The sequence below is a fragment of the Anas platyrhynchos genome, chromosome 5 (assembly GCF_047663525.1).
Source record: "Anas platyrhynchos isolate ZD024472 breed Pekin duck chromosome 5, IASCAAS_PekinDuck_T2T, whole genome shotgun sequence".
NCBI classification, from domain to species: Eukaryota; Metazoa; Chordata; class Aves; order Anseriformes; family Anatidae; genus Anas; species Anas platyrhynchos.
In genome coordinates, this window is record NC_092591.1 from 38,709,715 (window position 1) to 38,737,189 (window position 27,475).

Below are 27,475 nucleotides of genomic sequence, written 5' to 3' on the forward strand. Positions count from 1 at the left end.
ATAGAATTATATCAGTCATGGATGTTTGTGTAGGTAAAATGTTGAAACAAATACTTTTTCCTCCCATTTTCTAGTAAATGTTCATAGCTTAAGTTTTTTATCTACCACTCTCTGATAAGAATTGTCTAGATATCATTGCAGAGATCAATACTAAAGAAAAATTTGTGGAGAGTGAAGTCATCAGGCTCAGTTAGGAATTTCTTTTGATAGAACAGTGTTGACTTACTTGAGAAACAAATAGGTTTAAAATCATATCCAGTGGGATAAAAGGAAAAATACATCACAATACACAGTTTTCCTAAAGGCTGAAGAGCTTGCTCACAAGTACATGCAGAAGCTGAGCTGTTTCTCTCTAAAATTTGACATGGACTAGGACAGAGATCTGCATAAGGTTGGCTTCAGGAAATTGTGTGGGGAAGATGATAATTTGAAGGTACTACTTTTCTGATTTTGACTCCACTCACTGTTACCTTTTAAGATCAAGCTGGTACTGTAGCAATGTTTTCAGAGATGCTGTTTGCAGTCTGAGCTCTCTTCTTGATTGAAGGCTGAGTTCATATAAAAATGTCAACCAGGAGTCCTTGCATATGACGTGTGCAATGAAAAAAAGAATTAAATCACTAAAATATTTAGTGATTTCTCAGTACCACTAATTGCATATTCTTAATTGTGTTCATAACATTGTTTTTTAAACCAAATGATAACTGCAACTCTAATCCATATGGAGCACTAACTGCTTGGATGACAATGCCTCTATATATGCACAGATCAAAAGATTGGATTTAGGAATGTAATTGCAGAAATAACTATATTTTTTTTACAACAAAAAAGTGAAATATGATACTGCTCTGTGATACTGCTCATCCCCTTTTCTTCCCCAGGATTCCATGGAAGATTTAACTTGAATTAAAATCCCTGGGAACACAAAACCATGCAAATCATCTTATTAGAGGGAGAGTCAGTTATACTTTGGACTCATTTGCCAAATCTGTATTTATATCACAGATATAAAGCTCCTATCCTTGTTTCATGTATTAATAAACACAAGTTTAAATAAGTCATTTTTTGTGTGTGTGTGTGTTCTATGTAGATGTAACTCGTGCAGTTTTATTGCTATTGGGCATTATATTTAACTAATAAACTACCTTTGTATCTAGAAGCCAAGTTTTAGATGCTCAATATTAACAATTTTGGCTTTAGGCGGTCTTCACATTAAATTTGAGTCCAGTTTTGAGACATTCCAGTCATTAACAGATGCTGCTGCTTATACCTTTGTCAGTTACAGGAAAAAATTGCTGGGACTGTGGCACAGCCAACTACTGCTGATACATATTCAAAGATCTGTACTGTGTTTAAAATAAGCTTATTTTCAGGCATATAATGGTTTGGATTTCAGAGCTCATAGATTTATCTGATGTTCAGAAAAAATGTTTTGTAATGCTTACAGTTTTTTCAACCTTGTAGTTGCGAAATTGTAAAGATTATTCTCCTTTCCGGTTAAGACAAGGTAACTGAAATTGTTCTGCTTGCATGTGTTTATTAAGATAACTTGAGCTGCTTCTGAAAATAAGAATGAAAAGAGCATGTTTTTCTTAAGTGCTTGTTCATGTTCCTTTGGGTTGAATTGACCAACAGGTTTTTGTTTTTTTTTCCTCTCCCTTATTGGTTTACTTGGATTCTTATATAGGATCCTTGGTTTGCAACAGAAAGTCCTGATTTTTTCAAAATAAAACATAGCTTTGCTGTTTTGCCAATATTTGCTATTCTTAATGATCTATATGTCTCAATGACCTTAATGTCATTCGTAATTATCTAAATTACTTCCCGTTCTTGCATGTAATGAGACTATATTGAAGCTTGAAAATATTCAGCACTGATATAAATTTCAGAATCTAATCCAAAGCTACTGCAGAGTGTGAGAACTGTTTAATAACGGTTGCACAGCTAACTCACACTTGAACTGTGAGAGAGGGTTTCTTCTTATTTACCGTGATGTCTAGTAAACAAAGCCTACACTTCAGTTCTGATTCTTCTGCTCTCTTCTGAGAGTTGTCAGTGATGTCCTGATTCTGTTCCCTGTATCAGTGATAGGAGCAAGTTTTTCAAACCCTTGCTCACTAGTTATTCTAAAGATTTACATGTTTTCCTGATGGAAACATGTCAATGGAACGCTCTTCTGGCTGTGAAGCAATACAAAGTCATGCGTTTAATTTCTGCCTAATCTTTCTTTCATCAGGAGTCTCTGGTTTATGCAAACAGAACCCTAGAAGCAGTTCCAGGTGAGAAAGTTCTACGAGACAATAAGGAACATCGTGATCAACAAAACCGTCTGAAAGAGATAGATCATCAACTGAAATCTCTACAGGGAAATTTTGTAAGTCTCCTATTTTTCATTTGTTTTTCCTCAATTTGAAAACTTCAGAGTTTATAATTTCATTTGTCTTTACAACAAAATCCAGTTCTGCAACCTTTTGTTATTCCTGAAGGAGTTCCTTAAGAAATATACATGCAAAACTCTCAAATAAGCTTTCTTAATCCGGGAGGTATTTTTCAGTTGCAATGCATCTTTTTGATTAACATTGTGTCTTTCAAAGTGAAAAAAATTGCTCTTCTCTCTTCCCTAGAGGGGGATACCATTTATAAACAATCATGTGTAAATACATCTGTAAGGCATTTTTTATGGTTCATATAAATCAGCGTTCTTTGGATGACCAGGTCTAGTGGGAATGCTGTGTGTACTAAGTTATTGTGTGGTTTAGTTCTGCTGAATTCATTTAGCGTATTTCTGTACTTTTCATTTGATGCACGAATGTCATAGAGGCGAGCGCAATTAAAAAATTAACATGTAAGTTAGATGGTAGTAAAAAATCATTACATAATTAGAAAAAGTACATCACATTGCGTTCTTATTGCTACTTTTACTCAAAAGTGGGTAGAGAGAAGGCAACTTAAAATCTAAGAGGATCCCATTATTATCCTAGTAGGCAGAAATTGTTTATTCCTAAGTCATAGAGTCAGTACTAACAAGTCTGAACTTGCAGAACTATGTACCTCTCTCAAGTAGAAGATTACTATTCTTTTCTTTTTCAGTGAGTATAATTTATTACATTACTCTCAAGTTACAATAAGGAAATATAACTTAAAAAAATGGTGGCAGGGGAACCTCAAGGACTTCAAGAATTCTTTTAAATCCTTTTTGACATATACATTGTAAATGTACTGTTTAATCTGTGCTGTTTAATCCTAAAGAGCTATAAAACAATCTATACAGAGGAGGATTAGGGAGAAAATAAACAAAACATTCTAAAGCAGATGAATTAAAAAGAAGAGTCCTAAGATGGTACAGTTGTCATCTGGTCTGAAAGCTGATGTTGGCATTTGTTTATATGTTGAATCCCGCATAGATCTTTTGAAGAACATGGAAAGAAAATCTCTAAATCTCTTTTCTTTTTTTTAAATAACTTTGAACAGAACTTTGAAGGCTTGTCTTACTCACATAAGATCCAATGAAACTGCTGAGGGCTCAAAAGTACATTAGTGCATTAGTGAGCAATTAGTGACTAGCAGTCAAAAACTGGGTATATATGCATATTTTTAAGATTTTAACATGTTTAGTATTATGTTTCTGCTTTGAGATTGGAAGGCTTTTGTTTTTCCATAGAAAGTGCTATGTGGGGAAGACAAACTAGTTCAGCAGTGTGTGAGAAACTGACTTGAGGCGAAAACTTTCATGGGTAATATGATAAAGCAAATTTTTACTACAAACTCTTTTGCTACATTAGCAAGAGGTATCATTATGGTTAATTGAGATGAAAGAGCTGTGCAAATGAGGCAGGTGGTGACTGGGGACAGTGAGCATGGGTGAACATTTGAAGTCCTATCTGAATACGAGAACACACCTCTTTCTGTGTGGGTGACTGGGCACTGGAACAGGTTGCCCAGAAAGGCTGTCGATTCTCCTTTTCTGGAGATACTCAAAACCCACTTGGATGCCATCCTGTGCAATGTGCTCTAGGTGGCTCTGCTTGACAGGGGGCTGGATTAAATGATCTCCAGATCTAGAATGGCCAACCTTGGCCATTCTGTGATTTATCAAGAGTAAGTCATACCTGATGAACCTGATTGCTTTCTATGATGAAATGACTAGATCTACTTGATAAACTGAGGGCAGGACTGCCACTCAGCAGGATTTAGACTGGAAGAGAGGGTTTACAGGAACTTTAAGACATTCATCGAGGACAAACGCAGAGTTCTACACTGCAGAGGAACCTTTCCCTCTAACAATCTGAGCTGGGGTCTGACTGGCTAGAGAGCAGCGCTGTTGAAAAGGACCTGGTGTTGTGGACGTTAGGACAGCATGAGCCAGCAGAGTTCACTGCAGGGATGAAGGGTAACAGCCTACGTGGCTATGGCAACATGAGCATAGTCAGAAGATTAAGGGAAATAATTACTTCCCTTTACTTAGTACTCATGAGACTCTGCCTAGAGTATCACATCCAGGACAGAGCTATAGTATCTTTACTAATATATGTTGTGGGAGAATGAGATATTGTTCATAAATTGAAATGGGAAGTTTCCAATTGGATTTAAAGGGAAAAAAATAGCTCCGAGTTCATTAAGAATAGGAAGCAGGTTGCATGAAGAGACTGTGAAATCTCCATCCTGAGAAATTTTGTAGACCTGCCAAGATAAAGTCATAAACCATTACGTCTGATCTCATTGCTGACCTTACTTGGAGCAAGAGGTTGGACTGGAGATCTGACAGCTGCCAACCTATTGATCTTTCTGCTCCTACAAGGGAAAGGATCAAGAATGTCTGCACATTTCTCAGGTAGTAATCTTTATCAGTGGATTGAAAGAAAATCAGTAAGTTTTTAATGACTGCATATTGTATAAAACAATTTCTTGCATGTAGAACAAAAATCCCTGTAGTCCATCTGTGACTTCTGGAGGTCCTTATTTCAGTAGTGGGCTTACCTTCTGCAGATCAGCTAGGATAAATACTATTCCCTACTAGTCTTTGCATTGAAGAAAAAACAGCGGTCAATTAGCATGCATTCCTGGCATCAGTTCATTTTGTGTATTTACAGAGTATGGGAACAAGACTTAGGACAAGGAGGCAGTCTTGGTTTACAGATGGTTTGCTCACGTGTGTGAAATCTACAGTAAGTCAGCATATCTCTTATCTGCTCAAAGCACCAAAACTTCCTTTTAATACGCTGCTATGTCTGCTATGCAAGTGTTAGTTAAAACGTGGGAGGCAAATAACTAGAGGAATTCTGTGGAACTTCAGTATATTGAATAGGTTAATGGGTAAACAGATAAAATAAGTCTGTATACTATCATCATTTCCTGTTCATTGACCTTTATATCACCTTTTGTCACTACTGACCTTGTTAATGAGACAAACACAATCTGAGGAAGTGCGTCTGGGAACTCTGTGCTGGTCTACCACATGCCTGGGAAATGCGGTGGGCTGCTGACTTATTCAAGTATTTTGAATATCAATGTTCCGAGACTTGATAACAGTATTTTTTGGTATCAGCCTACAGGCAAACATTTGTAACATACTGGACATTTATCCTTGGACAGAGCGTGTGGGCATTTAGAAGTCTAAATTGAAAGTCTGTAATATTTATTTACAGTGTTAAAAAATACAAAGTTCGTCTGTACCGATGTAACTCATGGCCAGGCTAGCTTTGCTGCACGCTATGCAGCACCTAGTATGGCTTAAGGGGACCTAATGTGTATTGCTATCAGCTCTGGCTATGTAGGATAGCTGTGAGATATGAAAAATATAGCATAGCATATGGATATGAAAAATTTGTTTATAAGGTCTTCTGTGAGATATTGTGCTTGCCAGAGTAGATAAAGAAGTATTCAACTGTAAATGAAAGTAGATTTTTCCTTCTAGCAGTCAAATACATAGAAAATCTACACTTTCAGAGGGTGAATGAAGCACAGCTTCCAGAAAATACTTGTTTTTTAGTTTCATGTCCATTAGCAGCAAAAGTGGTCTCTGCCTAGAAACTGTGACAGAAATCTAATCTGAATGTTTGGGGTGAGGAGGGTGTATGTAGATGTTATGTTTCCTGAAAAAAAGGTCAGTATTTTAGGAAATACTGTTTGAGGTTCAATAGGTGGCACTCTTCACTGTATGTCAGTGGAGGAATGCCTGGGCATGGTTCTAGGGCATGTTATACTGGTGAAAACATTTCTGTGGTGTAAAATACAGGTTGTAAGAGATTTTGTCTCACTTTTGGCATGATACCAGGTATGCAGCTTCTAACATTGCTATTTTTCTAGCTTAGCCAATTCAATTGTGTTAAAATTCATGTTGTATTTAAAGATCTTCTTTACTCTTTCCTAAACTACTGTAATTCTCTGTGTAAAACTAGAAATAAATTCTCTGCTCGGAGTGGAGGAGGTGATTTGTCAGAAGTTAGGAATGTTATTTATGAATCCATGCTTGTATTGGACTTTGTACTTTTAAAATAGAATATTTTACAAATGTCTGAGAGAGAGCTTTTAACAATTTATTAAAAAAAAATCCATCAGATAATAATTGTTATTATTTTTGTTTCCTATGTGGAAATAATGGATAGATTAACTAGCTGAATTTAGCTGTATGTATTAGGTAGTAACTTGCAGTAGGTATAAAGTTAACTTCACAAAGTTTTGGTTTTGCTGGGGGAGAGAATGCTGTGTTTCTTTCACTACCACAATATGAAGAAATTGTTCAAATGGATTTGTACAACTGTAGTTGTACTCTGACCCTCTCTTCATGAGGGAAGAATACATTTGTAATATTTCTGAAGGAGGCTATTTAGTAGGCACTGGCTTCTGAAATTTATGGATGCCTCCACAACACCTTACCTCATGTATGCTGTTAGACTTCATGGTTTCAGCTGAGTGTGGGACCAAGACCACAAAACAAGGCTGGAAAATAAGACATTAATATACTTTATGATCAATACCAAAAAAAAACAAAACAAAGCAAAACAAACAAACAAAAGAAAAACCAACAGAAAATCTGCTGAACTGTTAGACTCCTAAGTAAAGGAACTAGGGGTTTTGCAATCTGAGGTCCTCCTTTACTTTGAAAAAATTGTCTCCAGTGAATTAATATACCAAAGAATGTATTGTATGCATTCATGTTGAAATGTATTGTGAAATTTCAATCCAACTGAAATGTATCTGTACCGTGGTTTCTGGGCCCTTGTTGAATTTCTTTTAGGTTTTAGTTTGACCTTAGTTCACTTGTTCTTCATTTGAAACCATGGCTGACTCTTTGCACATTCTTTCATCTTTCAGTTTCCTGGAAACCATTGAGCTTATCTTTGTTTGGTGAATTGCATTGTTAACTGCTGCTTCAAAAAAAAAATGTTCAGCTGCCAAATGCGTGTTGCTGAGCATTAACGAAAAGAATTTTATATGGAAAGAATAATAAATGTAGTTATTTTTCAATTGAGGCTTCCACTAGTTGGCCATTTGTGATCTAGTAGCATGTTTGGTGATGTGCTGTATTTCTTCGTAGAAGATAGTAGGTTTAAATATATGTCCAAGCAATCTGTTAAGTAACACAATTTCACCTTTGCTGGGTTATAGGGATGTTTTAATTCAAATGTCTCACCCTGGAGGCTCATTCCTTCCTGCCAAAAACTAGCCACAGATGCTTGTTTTAGTGTTTTTGTTAAATATATAAATTCAAATATATTTAAAATATATATTACAATGGCACATAATTGTGTACACACACGTTACCTCTTAGCATGACTGAGATGGTTGTACCTACTTAAAAAAAAAAGTCTACTTACTTTCAGTAAGTTCTTTTAAACCATAAGTTAAATTTAGTTTGCTTAATTTTAAATTTAGTATCATCAGATGTCCATACATCTATAGCAATTAATTTTTCCCAAATTTAGTCAATATGGTGGCAAAGCACAATGTATGATTGTTAATTATTCAGGTGTTTTTTCATAGAATATGAAAATTACACATACTCTGTCTTCTGAATAGCTGAACTTTGCAGGAAGTTAAGCAATTGGTATAGGTGGTGCAGAATGAAAACAGAAAATGAGTATCGATGTTGTCAAGAAAAATTATCTTCAGGAGCTCAGCCAGAAGACATGATACTTTTCTTTGTGATGCAGGATAATGCATATCTGTGAGGAAGGAAATCACGGGATAAAATTAATTATTGTTTATTGCTGGAGAAAATCTCTCAAACTGTTTTATGGCTGAACCTGCATAAGGATAACAACAATTATGGATATAATTTTGTGCCGGCTTTTCCCCTGAAACTGACTGAATTCAATGCACCTAACCCTGTGTCTGTACTAGACAAATTCCAGATGAGATGAATAATTTGTTCCTGACTTCTGTCATTTAAAGGGAAGAAGAGGGAAAGATAAAGTCCTTCCATTAATTTGGAGAACAATTTGTTAACTGTACAATCCTGTAATACAGTTTTCTATCACAGCGTTTTTGCAAAAATTCATTGCTAAAACTTTTGAACACAGGTCCATAGTCTATGGTATTACAATTGTTGTTTTTTGCTTGCTTTCTTTTGACTACTTTATGCATTGTTAGCCTTTGTAGGCTCTTCCTGTGTACTGTGCAGTTACATACATGTATAAATAGCAAACATATTTCTTTTAGTTCACATAATACCATGTAATGAGCTAGTTTCTCTATAAGCTTATGTTTCTCCATACAGGTAGATCTTTTTTTACTAAGGCATTCTCATAATACATACTTCATTTCACCAAATAAAGGAAAAAAAGACCACTTTTCTAAAGGCTGAGGTGTACCACTGTTTTTTTGTTATTCCTTCAGAAAGTAACAAGTGCTAAAGTTGCCTGCTAAGTTATCACTAAGCTTCAAAAATATCTTGTTTATTCAAGTTTTTAAATAATTAATTGTCACCATAATTCTACAAAATTGTTTCGGAATGAAAACTGATAGTGTTTTCATCTAGAAGAAAATATTACTGTGAAATCTAAAGGTTCTTCATTTAACAGCTACTATACACACAGAGGGCAAAGTTAAATAACATTAATAAACGGTAATTTTTTCACTCATATGATTAAAATAAATTTCCAGTCTCTTGATTGTTCTTCACAGTATTATTGACAAGAATGAAGCAGATGTTAGAAGTATTTATAACAACAATTTGAAAACAATATATTGCAATGCAACTTAATATAATTCAATATATGTTGTATATATAATAAATCTTTAATACCAAATTATATAAAATACTAATCAGTTAAAATCTTAATGATGGTTCTATTTTGTATGGACAATATATTAATATAATACTTACCTAGATGAAGGAGCCAGTTACATTAAAAACATCCATACAAAAGTAAGTAACATTGTGAACTTGCATCAAAGCTTCTCAGAAATATTAGAGAAATCATTGATCAGAAAAAGCATTGCTTGAATATGATAGCTGCAAGGAGACCTTATTTAAATATAATTTTATTTTCTAGATAAGAATGTTTAAATTCTCTATTGATGTAATGTGATTCTTCTTATCTCAAAATGTAGTTTTCAACTATTAAGGAAGAGTCTGCTACTTGTTTCTACCAGAATGTGTAGAAGAAAACTGAGAAGCAGCTCGCGTCCCATTCTTCTCAGCCGCTTTTGAACAAAGGAAGTCTTTTGTCTGTTTTATCCTTCAGCCGCTATATTTGTTCCCATTCTCTTTCCCAATGTCTTCCATATAATCTCATTTTATTCTCTAGAGCTGACCTTTCTTTCTTTGCTTTTTCTCCTATGTATTATGGTGTTTGCCATCTTAAAATAGCAAACAAACCATCTTTGATTACTCACCCCTCTCTAAATTCATTGTAGTGCTATTTATAGCCATTGTCCGAAGCCTCCTCCAGTTTCATATCCCTGACATAATTTAAATTTAACTGTAGCTATGCTACTTTCCTAGTTATCTTCATTTTTCATATTCCATTTTTATAAATGGAATTTTACACCATCAAATGGGTTGTTACTGGAAACGTGTTTTGTCGTAGGTGATGACAGAATTTGCAGAAACTAATTTGCTTCTATGCTATTATATTCTTCTGTGCTGTCATAAATACCCTCTGTTCTCACTGACCTTGACAATTATGAAGTAACAGTGTTCCTGTATTTGCTTATTAATTATTCATTAATTATTAATGATTAATAATCTATCTAGGAAGTACATAGCATACGATTTGCATCACTGAAATGTGGTTGTGCTACTGAGGCAAGAAGGTGTTTGCCTGTTGTTACACTCCTCTGTTGGCAAATTTAGGAGTTCTTCATTCTTTGCTGCCATGTAGCACCGTTCTTTAATCTCTGTCAGAAAGAAACCTTGTTTCTGTTGTCCTTCTTGCACCCTGTGCACTAAGGAGGAATAGTCAAGGAAAAGCCTCTGTTTCTGTGCAAGTACTGTAGGGAAAGGCTATATTTGTCCTTTTGCCCTAATATTTTACAATCAGAATGAGAGAAGTGTAACAGGGCTGCTGTGGAGAAAACCTTCTGCAACATGTATGTAGGTGCAGGGTATCCTTTATGGATCAAGGTCTTGATCATTTATGAAGTAGTATATAGCTCCAACCTTCTGTCTTAGGGCTGATGGTTATGTGAGTCAGAGTCTACAATAAATGTCAACATAAAAGAAATCCCGTGGCTATAAATGTTTATGCATGTGTGCCTGGATGTCTGCATGTACAAAGTGTGTAGCAGAACTTGTAATCTTGTCTTGAGTCACTTCAACTTGTTAGGACAAGACGGATGTGTAATCAAACAGAAGTTGTAAATGTGGAGGATGTAAAGCACATAGCAGATGCTCAGAGTGCTGATACTCTTGTAAACTACGTCAAACTATTTGACAAACATATGGGGTTACTAAGCCAAAAGCCTCTCAACTATGCTACCAAGATGTTACTTTTATTATAAATATATGTAATTTTGGTGTTGACATCTCATGTATTTCAGTTGAAGGTGTATAATCATTTATGTATTTTCATCTGTATTTTCAGAATGATTCTCATAAATACACTTATTTCGTTAAACGTATAATAAAATTGATACTACAATTAATATATTAACACAAATTGATGACATACTGTGATACATCTGTTAATCAGTTTTTACAAAAAAGCTCACTTGAAAACCATAAGTATTTCTTTTTTTGTTGTTGTTGCCTTTTTTTTTTGGCTTCTAGAAATAGTTTCATGAGGTGACAACAGCAGTATTTCTGACAAGAATATAATACTTTAATTTTCAGAAACATTGTAATCCTGTTTACAGAGTCCAAGAAAGTTGAAAGTCCAAAAAGCTTTGGAAGTTCAGCCTCATTGATCTAAGTAGTCTAATTACATAACATATTTTTTGTTATGTTGCACAGTGCGTACCAGTATCAAAAAATACTTAGGCTGTTCCCTCTCCAGAAAATCTTCACCTAAAATATTTCCTCTCATTAGGCATCTGAAAAGCTAAAAGTATATACATTTTTTAAATGGAAAAATCAAATAAATACCTAATCTTTTGTTACATATGGTTGCCAGTTTGGCAGAGTTGGACATCTCATGCATGAATGTGTTTTCTGATCCCCAGTTTGTGTATTTCTACGCATCGCTGGGCAGTGTTTGCTAGAAATGTTCAAAGCATGCCAACACATCCAAGCAGACATAAGTAGAAACCATATTACCAATCACAGTCACAATTATGCCTCTTTTCTTTCAGAAACAACCTAGAAAGTTAGCATCTGTCTTAGAGTTCTTTTCTTTCTTCAACCCCAACAATTATCATCTCAGTAGCTTTAACTTCATTCTCCTTCACACAGAAGAGTGACCCACCCCCTACATCATGAAGTTTGAAGTGAGAAAGGACATTGTTGGAGGAAATTAAGATAATCATTAAGGAACACAAATTCAGGGCCAAACAGCATAAGTTAGAAGGACACTATCTCTCTAGCCTAGAAGTGGGCAGGAAGCTCTTCTGGAAGAAAGGAAGCTAACATTATGAACGCTGCCTCCTATATACTTTGAGATTCTTTCATGGAAAATGTATAAACCGAGTAGTGTGATGGGACTAGGAACAACCTTTTTGCATAAAGATGAATTTTGTTTTCCATAGTACTTAGTTTCAGGGCTGTGGTGAAGAGTTTTTATTCAGGCTTGCTTATAACCTTATCATTGAGGTCTCTGCTCATGAAGAGGGATAGTAGACAGACTTTCTGGACGTGTACTTCAGTAGACTTCAGTAACTATGAAAGGCAAGTTTAATTGTCATTACACAAATTGATTGCGAAATAACACAATCAGTTCTTTTCCCCAAACACAAAATTCAGTCAAGATTAAACACACCTCCATACCAAGAATCTCCCTTTTATGCCCTTTGTGACCACCTGTTTGTTAGAACATCTCTGCATTCTTCATGTGGTTGTGTTATTTTTCTGACACGTGGGAAGTTCCCCATCCCTTTCTGGTGGGATCTAGTCATTGTTGCATGTGCAACATACATGTGGGCAGACAGTCTTTTCTGCATGCACTGCTGATAGTTTTCGGTTAGATGTGAAAGGCTACAGACGTTTCTCTGAGTTAATTTATCTTCTCTAATGCCCTACTGCGAAGTAGGATAATATAATGTGGTAGAGATATACATGTGTATTGAATATTAAAGAATATATATATTTTGATAAAATAATATTTAACTTTCAATATTCTGAAAGGTTTCACTTTATGAGGTGTTCCTGGAAAAAAGATTAAAATTGGGTACATGCTTATCCAAACATGAAAATATGATTCTAGCAGACTTTTTTGTTGTTGTTGTTGGTTTTATTCATATCTGCTTTTCTCTCTGTAAATCAAAGCTTTCCTGCAAAGAAATCTGAAGGGAAAGTACTGTATCTCAGCAAGGAGCCCTTATTCTATGGGAAATGAACATATCATGCCTGTCATCTGCTATAGGTTTAAGTGTAACAGAAACTCATTAAGAAAGTGCAGGAAGTTCCTTGTTAGTGAGGACCAGTCCACAGGACTTCATCCTTTTTGTTGAAGCTATATGTATTACTAAATTTCATAAAATCTTCTTATGGAAGAAGTTATTATTTTTTTCCAGTTAGCAGCCAGTGTTCTTTCAATCAAAAACAAACAAACAAACAAAAAACCCTGAAGATTCTTACATTAGGATAAGATGGCTTGTTTATAAATATAGCACTTTTTGGAAATTATCATGTGTTTAACAGTTCTGTCTACCTGTGTGATTGGGAAAGTAATTCGAGTTGTTTATTGCTAGAATTGTCACTGTCGTGTATCAGTACTAATCTTGTACTAATTTGTCACTCAAGTTAATTGGGGAAATCAAATCTAATTTGAATTCTGACAAGTGTTTTTATTACTATTATTTTGATGGATGAAGCTAGAAAGCAGTACTGAGGAAAGTAACTACAGAGCAACAGCAAGAACAGCAGAGAATTTTTAGAGTAATACAGCAACAAAAGAACAACTACTTCCTTGGTTTTGTTTATAAAGGTAGGCACTGTGGACTTGTAAGAGTATTTTGAAGTACAGTGCCATGATGGTTTCTGGGTACTTTCTCTGGAAGGTATGTCTTTAATTAATTCAAACATATAATAATAATTAACTTGAAATAAGTGCATTCAAGGAAGGGCAAAATTCCTGTATAGAACATGTGGAAAGTATGGCCTGATTTTTAGAGAAAGATGAGATTTAAGATTTATGGATGTATTCATCAAACTCTTCATGAATGATACATATGAAGTGTAACCTATAAATAGATTAGGAGTATAGATGTGAAGTGTGGAGAGAAATAACTAGTGTATAGTGAATTCATGCAAATATAACATGCAAACTTAGTAACAAGCTAGCATCTTCCCAGTTGAAAATGGTAAGGAAACTGAATTCTCAGTGGTTGCATTTACTTTATGAATAACTTTGATAGCAGGTATGTTTGGTCTCACTACCACATGACTTTCTGTCACTGTCCAGTTTCTGAAATCGAAAGTGTTGGTTGTTTTTGAATACATATACCTACCAAATAATTTTTGCTTGGAGGAGGATTCATTTATTCTACGTGAATGTATCTTTTGGTGTAAGTTCCAATATATAAATGGCCCACATAAAATATATACAAAATATGTGTGTCTACATGTACACACAAAAATATATACAAATATCTGTATGCAGCATATATTTATGCAATATATATATAAAGAACACAAAAGTTTTATCATATATGTTTTATATAGAGAGATCAGCAGGAAAATGAGCTAATATGAAAATGTAGACTCCCAACATTAATTGTACTTTTATATTCTCATAAAAAATAAGAGAACACGTATTAGTGACAAATGATTGAATTTGTTTTATTATTACATGGTGTAGGACTTGTGATTTTAATTTTTTTTTTAAAGGAAGTGTTGTTTGATAAAAGGATGTTCTTGGTATGAAATGTCACATCTGTATCTCACTTGTTCTATTGCCAGGGGTTTGCAACACCATTTAGCTACAGAGAAAAGTGAGTGAGTAAATCTTTTAATTAACCTCCATGATTATGCATCACGCTCTCTTCATTAAATGGATCTAACAGGGAGAAAAGCCAGTTGTTTCTAATAATTTTCTGGTTCTTTTGTGGTTTGTATACTTCAGTGTTCTGAAGGTCAGATAGAACTACCAGACCATAAAATCCAGCCAGCGAGAGATCTGGAGCTAAGAGAGCTCAAGGATTTATTAAGTGATGTGAAACTCTATTGTTTTGTGCATGTGTTACATAATTGCTGTCAATGCAAGGCTGTTAAAATTCCCTGCTAGTAATAACACGAATACCATTTTATAGCTTCAAGAGGAGATAAAAGAAGTTTCTTAGTCAGCACTTCAACAATATCACAGCACATGTCAGTTTTATTATTGTGGGGCTTTCAGTTTTGGCAGATGCTCTCCATTCTGGCTGTGGTGTGGTAATTACCATATAAATTAAGCAGTGAAGTAAGCTGAGTGCAGCCTTATCCCTGCTGCCTGTAACCAGGTTGCAAGTACTGCAGTGTGAAACAGGCATAATTCAGGCTGATTATATTTAGAAGGCCACGTTTTGAAATGCTGGGCCTTTATCTCCATTCAAGTCAATTTTAAAAGTAAATTGAAGCTGTTTAGTTGCTGTGCAAACAGAAGGATCATTCTTTCTCCACAAGGTACTCTCCATAATAACATTCCAGGAATTAGTTTAATCCATCCAGGTTTGATTCATAGCCACTAATTATATTTCAGTATACATTCTAATGCTTCAAATTATATGTGTCCTTACCTTAATGAGTTGTAACTAGTCCTTAAAATGGGAGCTTTGCACTTATCTTTTGTATTATAACAGGCTTTACTTTGAGATTTTATGGGATTAAACTGCTATGGAGAGTCTAGCTAAGATAGTGAGCTGAATTAGGTAATGGAATAATTTTGCTTCGCGTGTTTGTTCTTAATTCAGTTTAATTCTGATCAGTTGGGAAGCATTGGAAATGTTTATATCAAGATTCCAAATCCAAATTACTCAGATGATAGGGAGAAACTGGACATTTACTTCCGTGTGTTAAGTAACTGCATGTGTGAAGAGTGTGCAAAGAAAATAAAGATAATGTGAACACCTGGTGCTGTTTAAAATAATTAAAAAAAAAAAAAAAACAATGTTGGAAAACAAAAGCCTCAAAAGAAAAATGGTGCTACATAATTTTTTATTTTATTTTATTTTTTTCTTCTTGGTATCATATTTCAGAAGTCAAAGCATTTTGGAGAGCTGTGTAAGTTATGCATGATGTCATGGCACAAAGTAACATGTTTGCCAGTGTTTGTCAGTGAGCTGTTGATAAAGCTGATGACATTACAGTCTTTCAATAAATTCTCCTTTTAAATTTGATGTCACGAAAAGAGCTAGAGCAGCAATTTACTCCATCAGTGTGAGCATACAGGTAATTATATTTTGCTTTACTAGGCTATTTTCACTATAAAGTGTGAACCTGCAAAACTATTTGCTGCTTAATAGAAAACTGTTCTGATCTTCTAGCAGGGAAGAAAGTAAAATAAGGGATTTTAATTTTTGTGCTTATCTTCCCCCCCAAGGAGAAACCTACAAGAAATTATTTGAAGCTATTACATTTATAAAAAATTATCTTTATTGTATGCAAACTTCAGAATTAGATTTCAATCTTATCAGGTTTCCAGGTGCTTTTGGAATAAAAACTGGTTTTTGTGATTTTTTTTTTTAAGTGGAGAAGTTAGATTTCCTTTAACATTCTTCACATGAAAGTGCAAGGTAAACAGAGAAAAAGAATTCAAATCATAGGATTCATAATCTTTAAATAATATCGGAATTGTATTTAAATGTGGTGAAAATGAACACCAACATCAGAACCAGTTCCAGCTCTGCTAATGTGTTGTTCTTAACAAAGCTCCTCTTTGGATTCAGGTATTTTGTTTTTCAGCTCGTTGTATGCTCTTTTTTTTTTTCTTTGTATATTAATATGCATTGCTTAATAGTTAATTTACTTATTTTTCTAACCCGCAAGTTTAGGTAGCTTCATGAAGAACTTTGATATGCAGATAGATGGTAGATGGTGTTAGGTGACTTGATATGTTTTGGAGAATCCTATTTTTTTCTCATTTTAGTAAGATTTTTCTGAGAAGAGAAAATTAGATCTGTATATGTATCATTGTGTACATTGCTTTTAAGTCTTACTGGTTAAATTGCCTTCATTAGGGCTGTTTTGGATTTGCATTTTCTCAAAGATTAAATCACTTAAAGCATGCCATAATCCCACATAATCTTCAGAGAATTTACATAGGAATATGAGTGGTCGTGGAGATCTGCCTGGGCAGAGTCATTTGAAAATTTAATGCTGAAGTTACTACTCAGTTTTGATACTCACACCTCTCAGTAAATGCTTAGTTTAAGCATCTTTGGAATGCCTGGTGTGGTAAAACCTTTGTGCAAGATCCAGCTAACAATAGTTGAAAAAAATGACTTGATGCTGAGAATACAAGAAGGGAAGACCTTGGTTAACCATTAAAGATGTGTCACAGTTAAAGTTTGGTACATTGTCAAACCTGCTTAACAAGCAAATACACACAACAAAACTACTCCAAACTACTAATTATATTATACCACTTAACTTATTATTTGGATTCTTGCCAGGTAGAAAATGATTATATTAAACCTTATTTGTTCATGGCTGACTTCCCTGTAATCCTGTAGGGTAATAAAAAAAAAAAAAAATAAATCATGTGAAGCAACATTTCATGGGAAAAAGGTGCTTGACAATTGGCAAACTTAATATTGCTTGGGGAAAAACTGCGTTCCACATCCATCCTTCACTCCTAAATATTATTAGTTCACTAGTCATTCAATTACCAAAAATAATTGTAAATACAAGTAAAATGCTTGTTACACCTGACACTCTTGCACTGAGTATTTGATATGAGAATCCAAGACATTGATAAAACCAATTACAGTATCTCCATAGACTGGATTATATGGGAAGTGCACAGCTTTACCTTGTTTTTACTTTCTCTAAGGTATCTCAGGCTTTTGTTTGTATTCTATTTATTATTATCTGTAGTGCTTCTCTTTGTCTCATGTGTGAGTGGACCAACCAAACTAAGCAGGGCAGTGGTAGCTCTCAGTGCCTACTGGCAGAGCTAAGAGGATGCTGCGTGTAGTTCCTTACTGATACTTCTATGTTTAGTCAGTTTTGAACACGGAATAAGATTGGTTACTTTTATAAATTGTATTGGGCATGCAAATAATGGAAAATAAATTTCTCTGTAAGGACAAAAAATCTTAATGTGAAATTTGAGTCTTGATTTATATCTTTCCCTCATTTTATTTCTAGAGCATAGCATCTAGCAAGCACTTTCCAATTCATTTTGTTCTTAATCTTCCCATTTCAATTTCGTCTCCCAAACTGGTTTGTGTAGTAATAACTTCTTTGAAACGACGAGCTGCCAGATGTGCAAATTGAAAAACCATATAAACTTTAAGGTTAGGTTAAGGGGCAGTGTTGTATAACTTTGGTACCGGATACCAGAAACTCATGCAGAAATGCAGTGAATTTGTGTTGATGAAAGCTAGAGAGGAGTCAAATTGTGTTATTTCATCTGCATACATCTTTAATACTGTAATACAATGAAACTGCTAATGGCTTTAAGAAGAGTTTTAAGAGGGAAGGAGCAGGTAAAGACAATATACTGTAGGAATAATATAATATGCAAGACTGAAAACTTATGCCCTTTCTTGGAGTTTTTGTGGTATAGAGAGCCAAGTTTTGAATGTAGTTATTATAACAAGGTTGGTCCAGCTGAACTGGCTAAACATTGTCTTACAGGACAGCATTTCAAATGCAATCATTAGCACAACTTTGTGAAATTAATGCCTCCTGCAATGAGCCTGTTTCATCTACACAACAGCCTGTTGTCAGCCACGGCTGAAAATTGTAGGTAGTTTCTCCTTTAAAACAAAACATTAAATTCATGGTTAATTGTTATTGTAAGGAAAAAAAGTAAAGAAAAGTTTTAAAAATTGCACTTAAAATTAACGTAGACTGAAATAGCAGGAATGTTCTTTGAATGATTCTTGCAGTCATAAAGTGTAAAATGCTTTAAAGTAGTTAACATGCATATTTTAACTTGGTGAACTAGTATTACATTGGCACAAAAAAATGCAGTCTGCAAATAATTAAACAATAATTAAAACAAGAAGAAACTAGATCTCTTGTAGTGCTGGGATCATACTTTGGAAAGCTCATGTTCTCAGCCTTTTTAAATTTCTTTCTATCAAGTAGCCCAAACTTACTTGTACTGCCAGTTCCTTCACAGAATCCCTATATACAGAAAGCAAAGCAGCTTATGTGTATGCTCTAAGCATTAGGGAGGTGCCAGGTAAGTTTAGAGATGGAGATTCCTTAAATAAGATCATTTCTAAGCCCATGTATTCATTTTTTCCATTGGTAAAATAAGTCATAACAAGACTGTAGAAAACCTTGATGTTACATGAACAAGTGCACATTACTAGTAAATAGAATTAGTTTAGTGTAGCCATAATCCTGCATGTTCCTTCAGGTGCTGTCCCTGAATGCTGATGTTTGTGCTGGGGCATCGAGTTACCTGAAAAGTATACAAAAAATCATGCAGTTTCATCCTTTCTTCTTGAAATGTTCAAATTCGTTGCTAAAGTCTAAGTCAATGTTCTAAGCTAAAGGCAGTAATAATCTATTCTCATTACAACCATTTGTAACATAAAAAATTCTGTCAGACTGACATTACTAATTTACTTTCTGAAGGACTGGAAAGCAGAATGCTGTTGTTTCATTTAGAGCAGAATACTGTTTTTCTATGCTTTGAGTACAGGATGAGTATTATTGCTTGGATCAAATAACAACTCTTTTCGTTCTCAGGCCCATCTTGTTTTGAGGAATGTCATTTATGTGGTAATTTCCTTTAGCATTTATTGTCTGTCTAAATCTTGAATGGAATATATTACCTGTGGCATAGATTTTAAAATAAGTTCATCTTGAATATCTCTTTAGGGGAGGGTGGGGGTAGGCGGTGAGGGGGAAAAACTGATGTTTTACTGCTGCTTCTGCATTCTTAGAAGTTTGTAAAATAGGTGATTCAGAATTACTGTTTCTTTTGAAAATGAATACTTTTATTTAGGTGTAAACATAGAATGATACAATGATCTTGTGGAATTGGACCCCTAAAGACCACCTAGTTGTAACCCCCCTGCCCTGGACACGGATGCTGCCCACTAGACCAGGTTGCCCAAAGCCCCATCCAGCCTGGCCTTGAACACCTCCAGGGATGGGGCATCCACAGCTTCTCTGGGCAACCTGCTTCAGTGCCTCATCGCCCTCTGAGAAAGGAATTTCTTCCTCATGTCTAATCTAAACCTACTCTACTTTAGTTTAAAGCCATTACCCCTTGTCTTATCAGTACACATCCGTTTGTAATAATCTTTACAGCTAAACCACCTAATTGTTTAATGAGCTCTAATCTTTATAGATTTTGGAACAGTTTAGTCATAAATGCTCAAACTGGAGAATCAAGAGCCTTGTTCTATTTTTGTTGTTGTTGCTAGATAGTTGAATATCCATTTGAAAAAGAAGATTCCAAATCAATTTTTTTTTTTTTTCTGGAAATGTTTATTATCTTCTTCATATATATTTCATGTTTGGGCACAGTAGTCTTCAAAATGAACTCTGGAATAGAAAACTAGCAATAACAGAAACAACAGCCTTGTCTAGTCTTGACTTCGCTAGTAGGTTGCTAGCACACAAGTTGTTTAAAACAATTTGTTAATTTTAACATCACAAATATTTTTGTTCAATGTAGAAAGTATCAGATACATAGTTTTGATTGTCCAAACTCATTTGATTTTTTTTTCTTAAACTAGATATGTCTCTTAAAACTATTAAAATTGTTACTAGGCTGAAGATAGAAATAGTTTTCCTCTCTACTTATCAAAGTTATCTTTTGATCTGATATTTAACAGGACCACTCATATTAAAACAAGGCAGGAAATCTCGTACGCCCGTTTTCTATGGAAGAGAAAATGGTGCATACAAGTCACAAAAGTTTTTCTCTTATGTTATTGTTTATAAAAGCAGAAGCAGGATGATGGTTTGGCTAAGGGTGTCTGAAATGTCTTGGCTAAGGGTGTCTGAAATGTCGGTAGTTCATCTCTGGCTTTTGGCATCCTTTAATTATGACTGTGGTCTGTTGGCATATGTCTGTACAAGCTAGCCTTCAATAGAAAGGGAAACCTAGCAATAACTGGGGTTTTGTTAGTGCAACATGTAGACTAAACAATGAGGTGGTTAAGTGTTAGGAATTCCTGTTGGATTTCAAAGTGTTTTACTTAGAGAAATGTTACTGAGTTCTCTTTCATACTATATATGAAAGGCATATAATATTATATATAGAGAGAACTTTTTCTTAATTTTGTTTTCCTTCTCCAGAACAGACATAATGGCACTGTTTTAAAATACATGGTCAGTATTTGTATATTTGGATGTGTCTGTGGTGTAGGATGTTTTGCTGATGTTTTTGTGATGTAATTGCATTGTCTATCAAATGTGGAAGTGCAAGCTCACTAAAATGAGCTTTGTTTTGTTTATATTCTAATTGTGCACATGCTTAATGATGTTCAAATGCAGAAAGAAAGCATGACATATTTTTTAGGGTTGTCATTTTCTTTTCACTACTCACAAGAGTATTATAAAACCCGATCCTGCAGGTCCATCCTTGTATTATGAATTTAACGAAGTATTTGTAATCAAAGTTTGTCTGTGTATATTTAGGATTAGGCCTGTTATTTACATTGCTAGAAATTATAACAAATGATAGAGAAATAACGTAATTCATTATCATGGCCTATACCTAGGTTAAAAAATAATAATAATTCTGGCTTAGGCCGTTTGAGGGATTTTTTAAGATAGTAAAAATGAATGCATCTTCTAGGAGAAAAATGTAAGTATAATTTTCTGGTTACACATAGTAGGCGGATTGATTTTTACATTTCCTTATGTAATTAATAACTTAATTAATAACTTAATTAATATATAAATATAATATATAAATAACTTATGTGACAATAACTTAATTAATGAAAATTAATAACTTAATTTTGAACCTACTTCTACAACACTAAAAACTAGACAGAAATATTATGTCAGTTCTATTTGTGAAGTTTGTGTTTTGTGGCATTTTAAAATCACCATTAGCTTAGCTTTGTGCATGTGTGAGTGTATTTAGATGTGCTTAGAATGCTGTCTTGGTCTTGCCTAGTTAGGCAACAGAAACCCGGACTAAATTTTCATAACACCATCATATCAGTCAACTGAGCATAGCACACACATGCTGTGAGCAGAGTTAATTTCTCATGCAAATTAATGTTTGCGTATGCAGGTACCACATTTGAGCATAGTAATGTGGAGATTTGCTATCACAATAGAAAAGCGCTCATTCTGTATACATAATAAATTAGATGCACAGCTCTAGTAACGTGAAAAGAGTTTTTACATGATGAGATGATGTCTTGCAAGGTAGCTGTAACCCCTCGAGATGGCTGGCTGTGAGGCAGTGGAAACAGGACAGATTCGTCTTTGTTTTCATTTCATTTAGTTGTCGGTTGAATTCAGTCACTTTGTAAAGCAGACTTTAAAAATTTTATTTTATTTCTTTCTTAGTCAAGAAATATCAGTCTTCTGATAATGCAATTGCTTTATTCTTCCCTGAAAAGCTCAAGCAATGATTCGTACACCTGAGTTTGTATAAGAAATAGGAAACTTTTTTTGCTGTGGTTATGTTGTTTGTCTGGACGTGGTTTGTACCTATGCTATTTAGATGTACCATTACCGATCTACTTTGAGACCAACTATTTTCTGCTTTTATGGGAAGCAGACGGAATGTCTGGAATTCCACTTACAAAAAGGAATCTGTATCCTGCTGAGTAATAGCAAGACAATTGTCTTTTTTTTCCCCCCCCTAACTGCAGATGTAAAATTCAATACCAAAGGCACGCAAAATATTGAAGGTGATTTACTGCAAAGGTTTAATATTGTTTCTTAAATTACATAGCTATGAGGAGTATATATGGCTGCAGGATTAATTGCAAGAGATATAGCATAACCTTTTGTTGTGGAAATATATTTTGAAAAGGAAGAAATACAAATCATAAGTGTAAATCCTTATTTCATATTAATTAACATTTTTGATTTTGTATGCTTGTTGCTGTTCATTACATGTATGTGTACTTCCCATAAGTTTACCAAGTTCAGTTACGCAGTGACAATTGCAACGCTTGGCTGAGTGCATTTGGTTTATGTTGATGACAGGGGAAGCTGGAGATGCTCACAAAATTGTTGCAAGAAGTAGATTCATTGCATTTGTAAGAAATTTAAGTACATTTTTTATGATTTAAATATCAGGCACTTCTCAAAACAGCAATGAGCCACAAATACAGGTTCACTTGCATGTTTAGTTCATAAGATGTTATATGCACTGCTTATTTATGTTACAGCTAGTGATGCATTATTTTAAAGAGGTCATGAGCATCCCACCTAATAAACCCTTTGACATCTTTTTCATAAATAGTATTTTGTTAGTGTTATTTTCTAGTTTTCAGCCTTCTTTCAGAGGAAAAATGTAGTGGTAAGATAAAGATGATAAAAATACATTAAAATAAATTTAGCCCATTATTCAGCCTGCAGTTAATACTTGCTCATGTTTTCAAAGTCATGTGGATTTTGAGTAAAATCAATATGAAAACTGTAACTGCATTCCTGAATTTTAACATTTTAGGAATTCGTTGTTATTTTTATAATGAACTTAACTCTTAATTTTCTTCCTTAATACTTGGATTGACAGTTGAAATAATATAATCAGTTATGTTACTAACATAAAAAATATTGAATTGAACACCATTTTTATGTTAGCAGATACCCAATTTTAAATTTGACATTCAGTGTATAACTTTTGACCACTTATTTTTATCTCTATTTGTCACTAATTTTTTTTTTTTTTTAAAAAGACAATTTGAGATGTTGACTACTATTAGGAAGTGCACATTGTAAATACATAGTCCATACAGATAATTTTTAAATTTAGAAGCACATCTTCAGAAGTAGTTTAGTTTTTGGATGGGCAGTGGAATACTCTAATTTTTCCCGTATTTGATATGAAGCCTTCTGGATTGTAGAAGGAGTGATGTCAATCTGTTAAGGACATGAAAAATTTCAAAAAGAAAACAAACCAACAACAACAAACCAACAATCAGTCTCAAGGAAATACAGCTAGCAAATGCATTTTTTTTTTCAAGTTGTGAGAACTTTGGATTTTATAATATTATTACTTGTAAACTCTGGATAAAGTGCTAGTGCAAGATCATGATACACTAAATGCATATTGCATAAATTTTGTAATAACAACTGAGTATGTAAAATCTCTTCTTTTTAAGTCTATTTTTAATAAAATCTGGTATTTTTACAAACATCAGCATTAAAAGTATAGGAGGATGGCACTTAATCTTGCATGAATTATAGATTGTCATACACGTTATGACTGAAGAAGGAACATTTGCACTGTGTGCACACATGTACTGTTTTAAGTGGGGAAATACGATTTCTGGGGCTTGAGATTTTTTAGAGGAAGTTAAGACATGCAGATCATGATGAAGCCATTGGAATTTAGATACCTTATCAGTTTTCATATATCTCTTTGTGTAGGGATATAGAGATATAGTATTTGCTTTCTAGACTTGTTTCTTTCATAATGGTGATTTTATTAGGACTGCCTTTACTGAATTACCTAGACCCCTATACACAGATCAGAACTCAGGGACTTAACTGGTTACCAGTTTGTCTCCTGTTTGTAGCTTGTCTTAACCTTCTTTGATTACTTCCATGAGCTTTTTAGATGACTTCAGGAAATAAATTTATTTTACTACTTCGTCTTCAAACCACTAGTAAGTTACTTTGTTGGTAAATTGTGGTGAATAAATTCACGTTGTTAAGTCCAGAGGGAGAAATACTGTGTAGGCGTCCTTAAAAAAAACAGAATGAAGCGTTTGGAGAGAATGCTATCGTATTTGTACAAAAATAATGTACACATCTTTGTCTTGACTCTGTGGCTGAGGGCACACTCTTCCTGAATACTTTAGAAGTCATTTTAGGTATGAAATATCTATGAGACACTTGTGATTGGAAGTCATCCAATAAACTCTGTGCTGTATAGGAATCCACATTAAATGTAGTTCTACTACTGACTTGGGTTATAAAACATAACATTGTCATGTTAAAAGTATTGAAGTACCAGCTAGAATGAAAGGGAAACAAATACATCTCTATTTATCTCATTATTTTTTGTCCTAGAAAAAGCACATCAGTAACAAAATAGGCTCAAAACATTCATTTGGTGTGGATGTTACTGTTACAGAGAATTTTCAGCATTCATGTTGTTTTCTGAAAGTTTATTGTTTGCTTTTAGCATGTATTGCCTTATTTTTGGTACAGGGTTGCCTCTTGCACTTTGTCTTTGTTATTTTATTTATTTATTTATTTATTTATTTATTTATTTATTTATTTATTTATCTTCCTGTGGGTGGCTCCAGGTGGTAAAGTAGCAGAGCAGTTTATAAGATGAGCACAACTGTGGCTTCTGATTCTGATGGCTCTTGATGAAATTTTGAGGCAAATCACCTGTTTTGATGAAGTGGGAAATAGGATTTTTTCCCCCCCTCGTTTCTCAAATTTGAGTAGTCTTGTATTTCTTAGTATCTCCCACATTCAACTTCCGTTTGCCTATTCTGATTTTCTGTTCTTTTCCCCTTCCCCTCTTTCCTCTACTTGCTTGACCATAATGGTGGTCTATTTTGAGCTCTTTTCAAGACATTATGATTGCAACCCACTCATTCTTTCTTTTCTTACTGTATATTTTAGTCTATATATTTTTATTTATATATCTTTATATATTTTTATTTAGCACTAACTTATGCTTCATGTTATCATCTTTAGTTTATGTAACTTGGCTCTTTCATCCTTGTATGTACTAGTTTAGAGCATCCTTCTCTTCCATGGCTCCTGCAAGAAAATTCTGATTTCTAGTCACTGTTGAAACTTCGTAGAAGATAGAAGAAGATAGAAAGAACAGATGAGCAGAGTATAGAATCTCCTTAGAGCTTTTCCTTTCCTTGTTGCAGCGAAGGAGGTAGAATCAGAATGGGAAATTCATTCCTTACTCCCAATACCTTTTTAGAAGCAGTTTTTATCTAGCAGGAAGAAGCTTGTCAGTCTGTACCCAGACCAAATGAACAGTCAGTCTTTTCCAAGCCGCTTAACAAACAAACAAACAAACAAAGTGTTTGAACTCTTTCTCAAAGATTTGGATCTTCAAATGAACATCCAGATTACTCTCAAGTCAGAAATGAAAACAAATTGCTTTGTGCAATAATTTTTATAAATATTGTGCTCTCAATATTTCTTACTACTGCCATTCAAGTAGATGATTTTTGTAATTATAAATATATATCAAAATTATCAATATCACTTGAAATTATAAGTGACAGCATATCTGGGTGTGGTATAAAGGGGGAAGAGTTAAATGAAGGCTTGAAATAAAAATCAGTTTTTAAACATAGAAATTGTGATTACCGAATCATCACAAGTTACAAGAGTGTTCATATTTGGAAAAAATATGATTGTGATAGATACTGGTCCTCATTTATATAATTGTTTTGCTGTTAGATTTCTTAGAATAGTAGAATACTCCTTCAATTTCTGAAATTTAACCCCCTCACTTCCGGTCACTCCAAGCATGCCATTTTCCATGCTCCTTTAAAACACAGCACAAATCCCTGTTTGTTTAAAGCTCCACGGAGGCTGTATATATTTATTCCACTTGTAGCCTGTGAAGCTTTCAAATTCAAGAAGCTTTTACTTGCCATTAGTGAGACTGGATTCAAAACCAGGTGGCAGAGATGAATAGACAATGTCTGTGAGCAATGCTTTGTTGAATTGCACATCACAATTCCTACCCTGAGATTCTTTTCTCCATACTGAAATAAATAGAGCACAGTGGATCACTGAATAATGCTCTAAGAAATATTAAAAAAAAAAGAAAAAAAAAAAAAGAAATCTGAAGTTATTCTTTTGGTAACCTTGTCTTTTTCTTATCTAAATTCAGACTGTTTTTAATCCTTCAACCCCTGTTGTTTCTTGCATTATTGCTCTCAATGCACCACGCATTGTTATTTCTGCCCAAGTTCCCTTCAATGAGAAAGACTTGGCCCATTGTTGCTTCTACCTTCATGTAGTGGGGAAGTATTGTGTGTATGAACTACAGAGGTATTTATTTTAATTTAGAATAGTACTGTGATCATTAATATAGCTGTATTTTTCTTGCTTCTCTTTGGTCTTTTTCAGCATGAACCTGAAATTGGGTACTGAATTTTGTATTTGTCCTGAATGCTAGTCTCTCTAGAATACATGACTCCAGGGGAGGAAAATTCCTCTACTGTGACATCAATTAATGCTATTGTGTTGTATAGTAAGCATGAATGGCAGAAATCCAGCCAGTCAGAGGAGGCATGTAACTTCAGGTCCTTTTGTTGCAATAACCTGAATTGGTTTAAGCTGAAGATAAAGCTTTGGTTAGTGCATAAAATTCCATCACTTAAAAAAATTAAATAATATTTATCTACTAATTGGAGATGTTGGGAGATATGGACATTTCTTGAGAGTCTAGGAAACAGTTCTGTAGATTTTACTTAGTCACAGGCTTCTTAGCTTAAATAATGATTTCCAGAGAATGGGATGAAACTGGTAAGCATTATTTACATGTGTGACCTACTTTCATTCATAGTAATTATACAGTACAGTACTAAAAAGTATTCTTATCGAGTTTGCACATACCAAATTCAGAGAGAG

General features: G+C 34.2%; 1 protein-coding gene across 1 annotated transcript in view; it reads left to right on the plus strand.

Moving 5' to 3' along the window:
• The window catches only part of FSIP1 (fibrous sheath interacting protein 1), an 83,132-nt gene that overhangs the window by 26,066 nt on the left and 29,591 nt on the right, over positions 1-27,475 (plus strand). Inside the window, exon 11 of the mRNA XM_072038396.1 lies at positions 2,237-2,374. Coding sequence (XP_071894497.1) covers positions 2,237-2,374 — 138 coding nt within the window. The remainder of the gene's footprint in view (positions 1-2,236; positions 2,375-27,475) is intronic.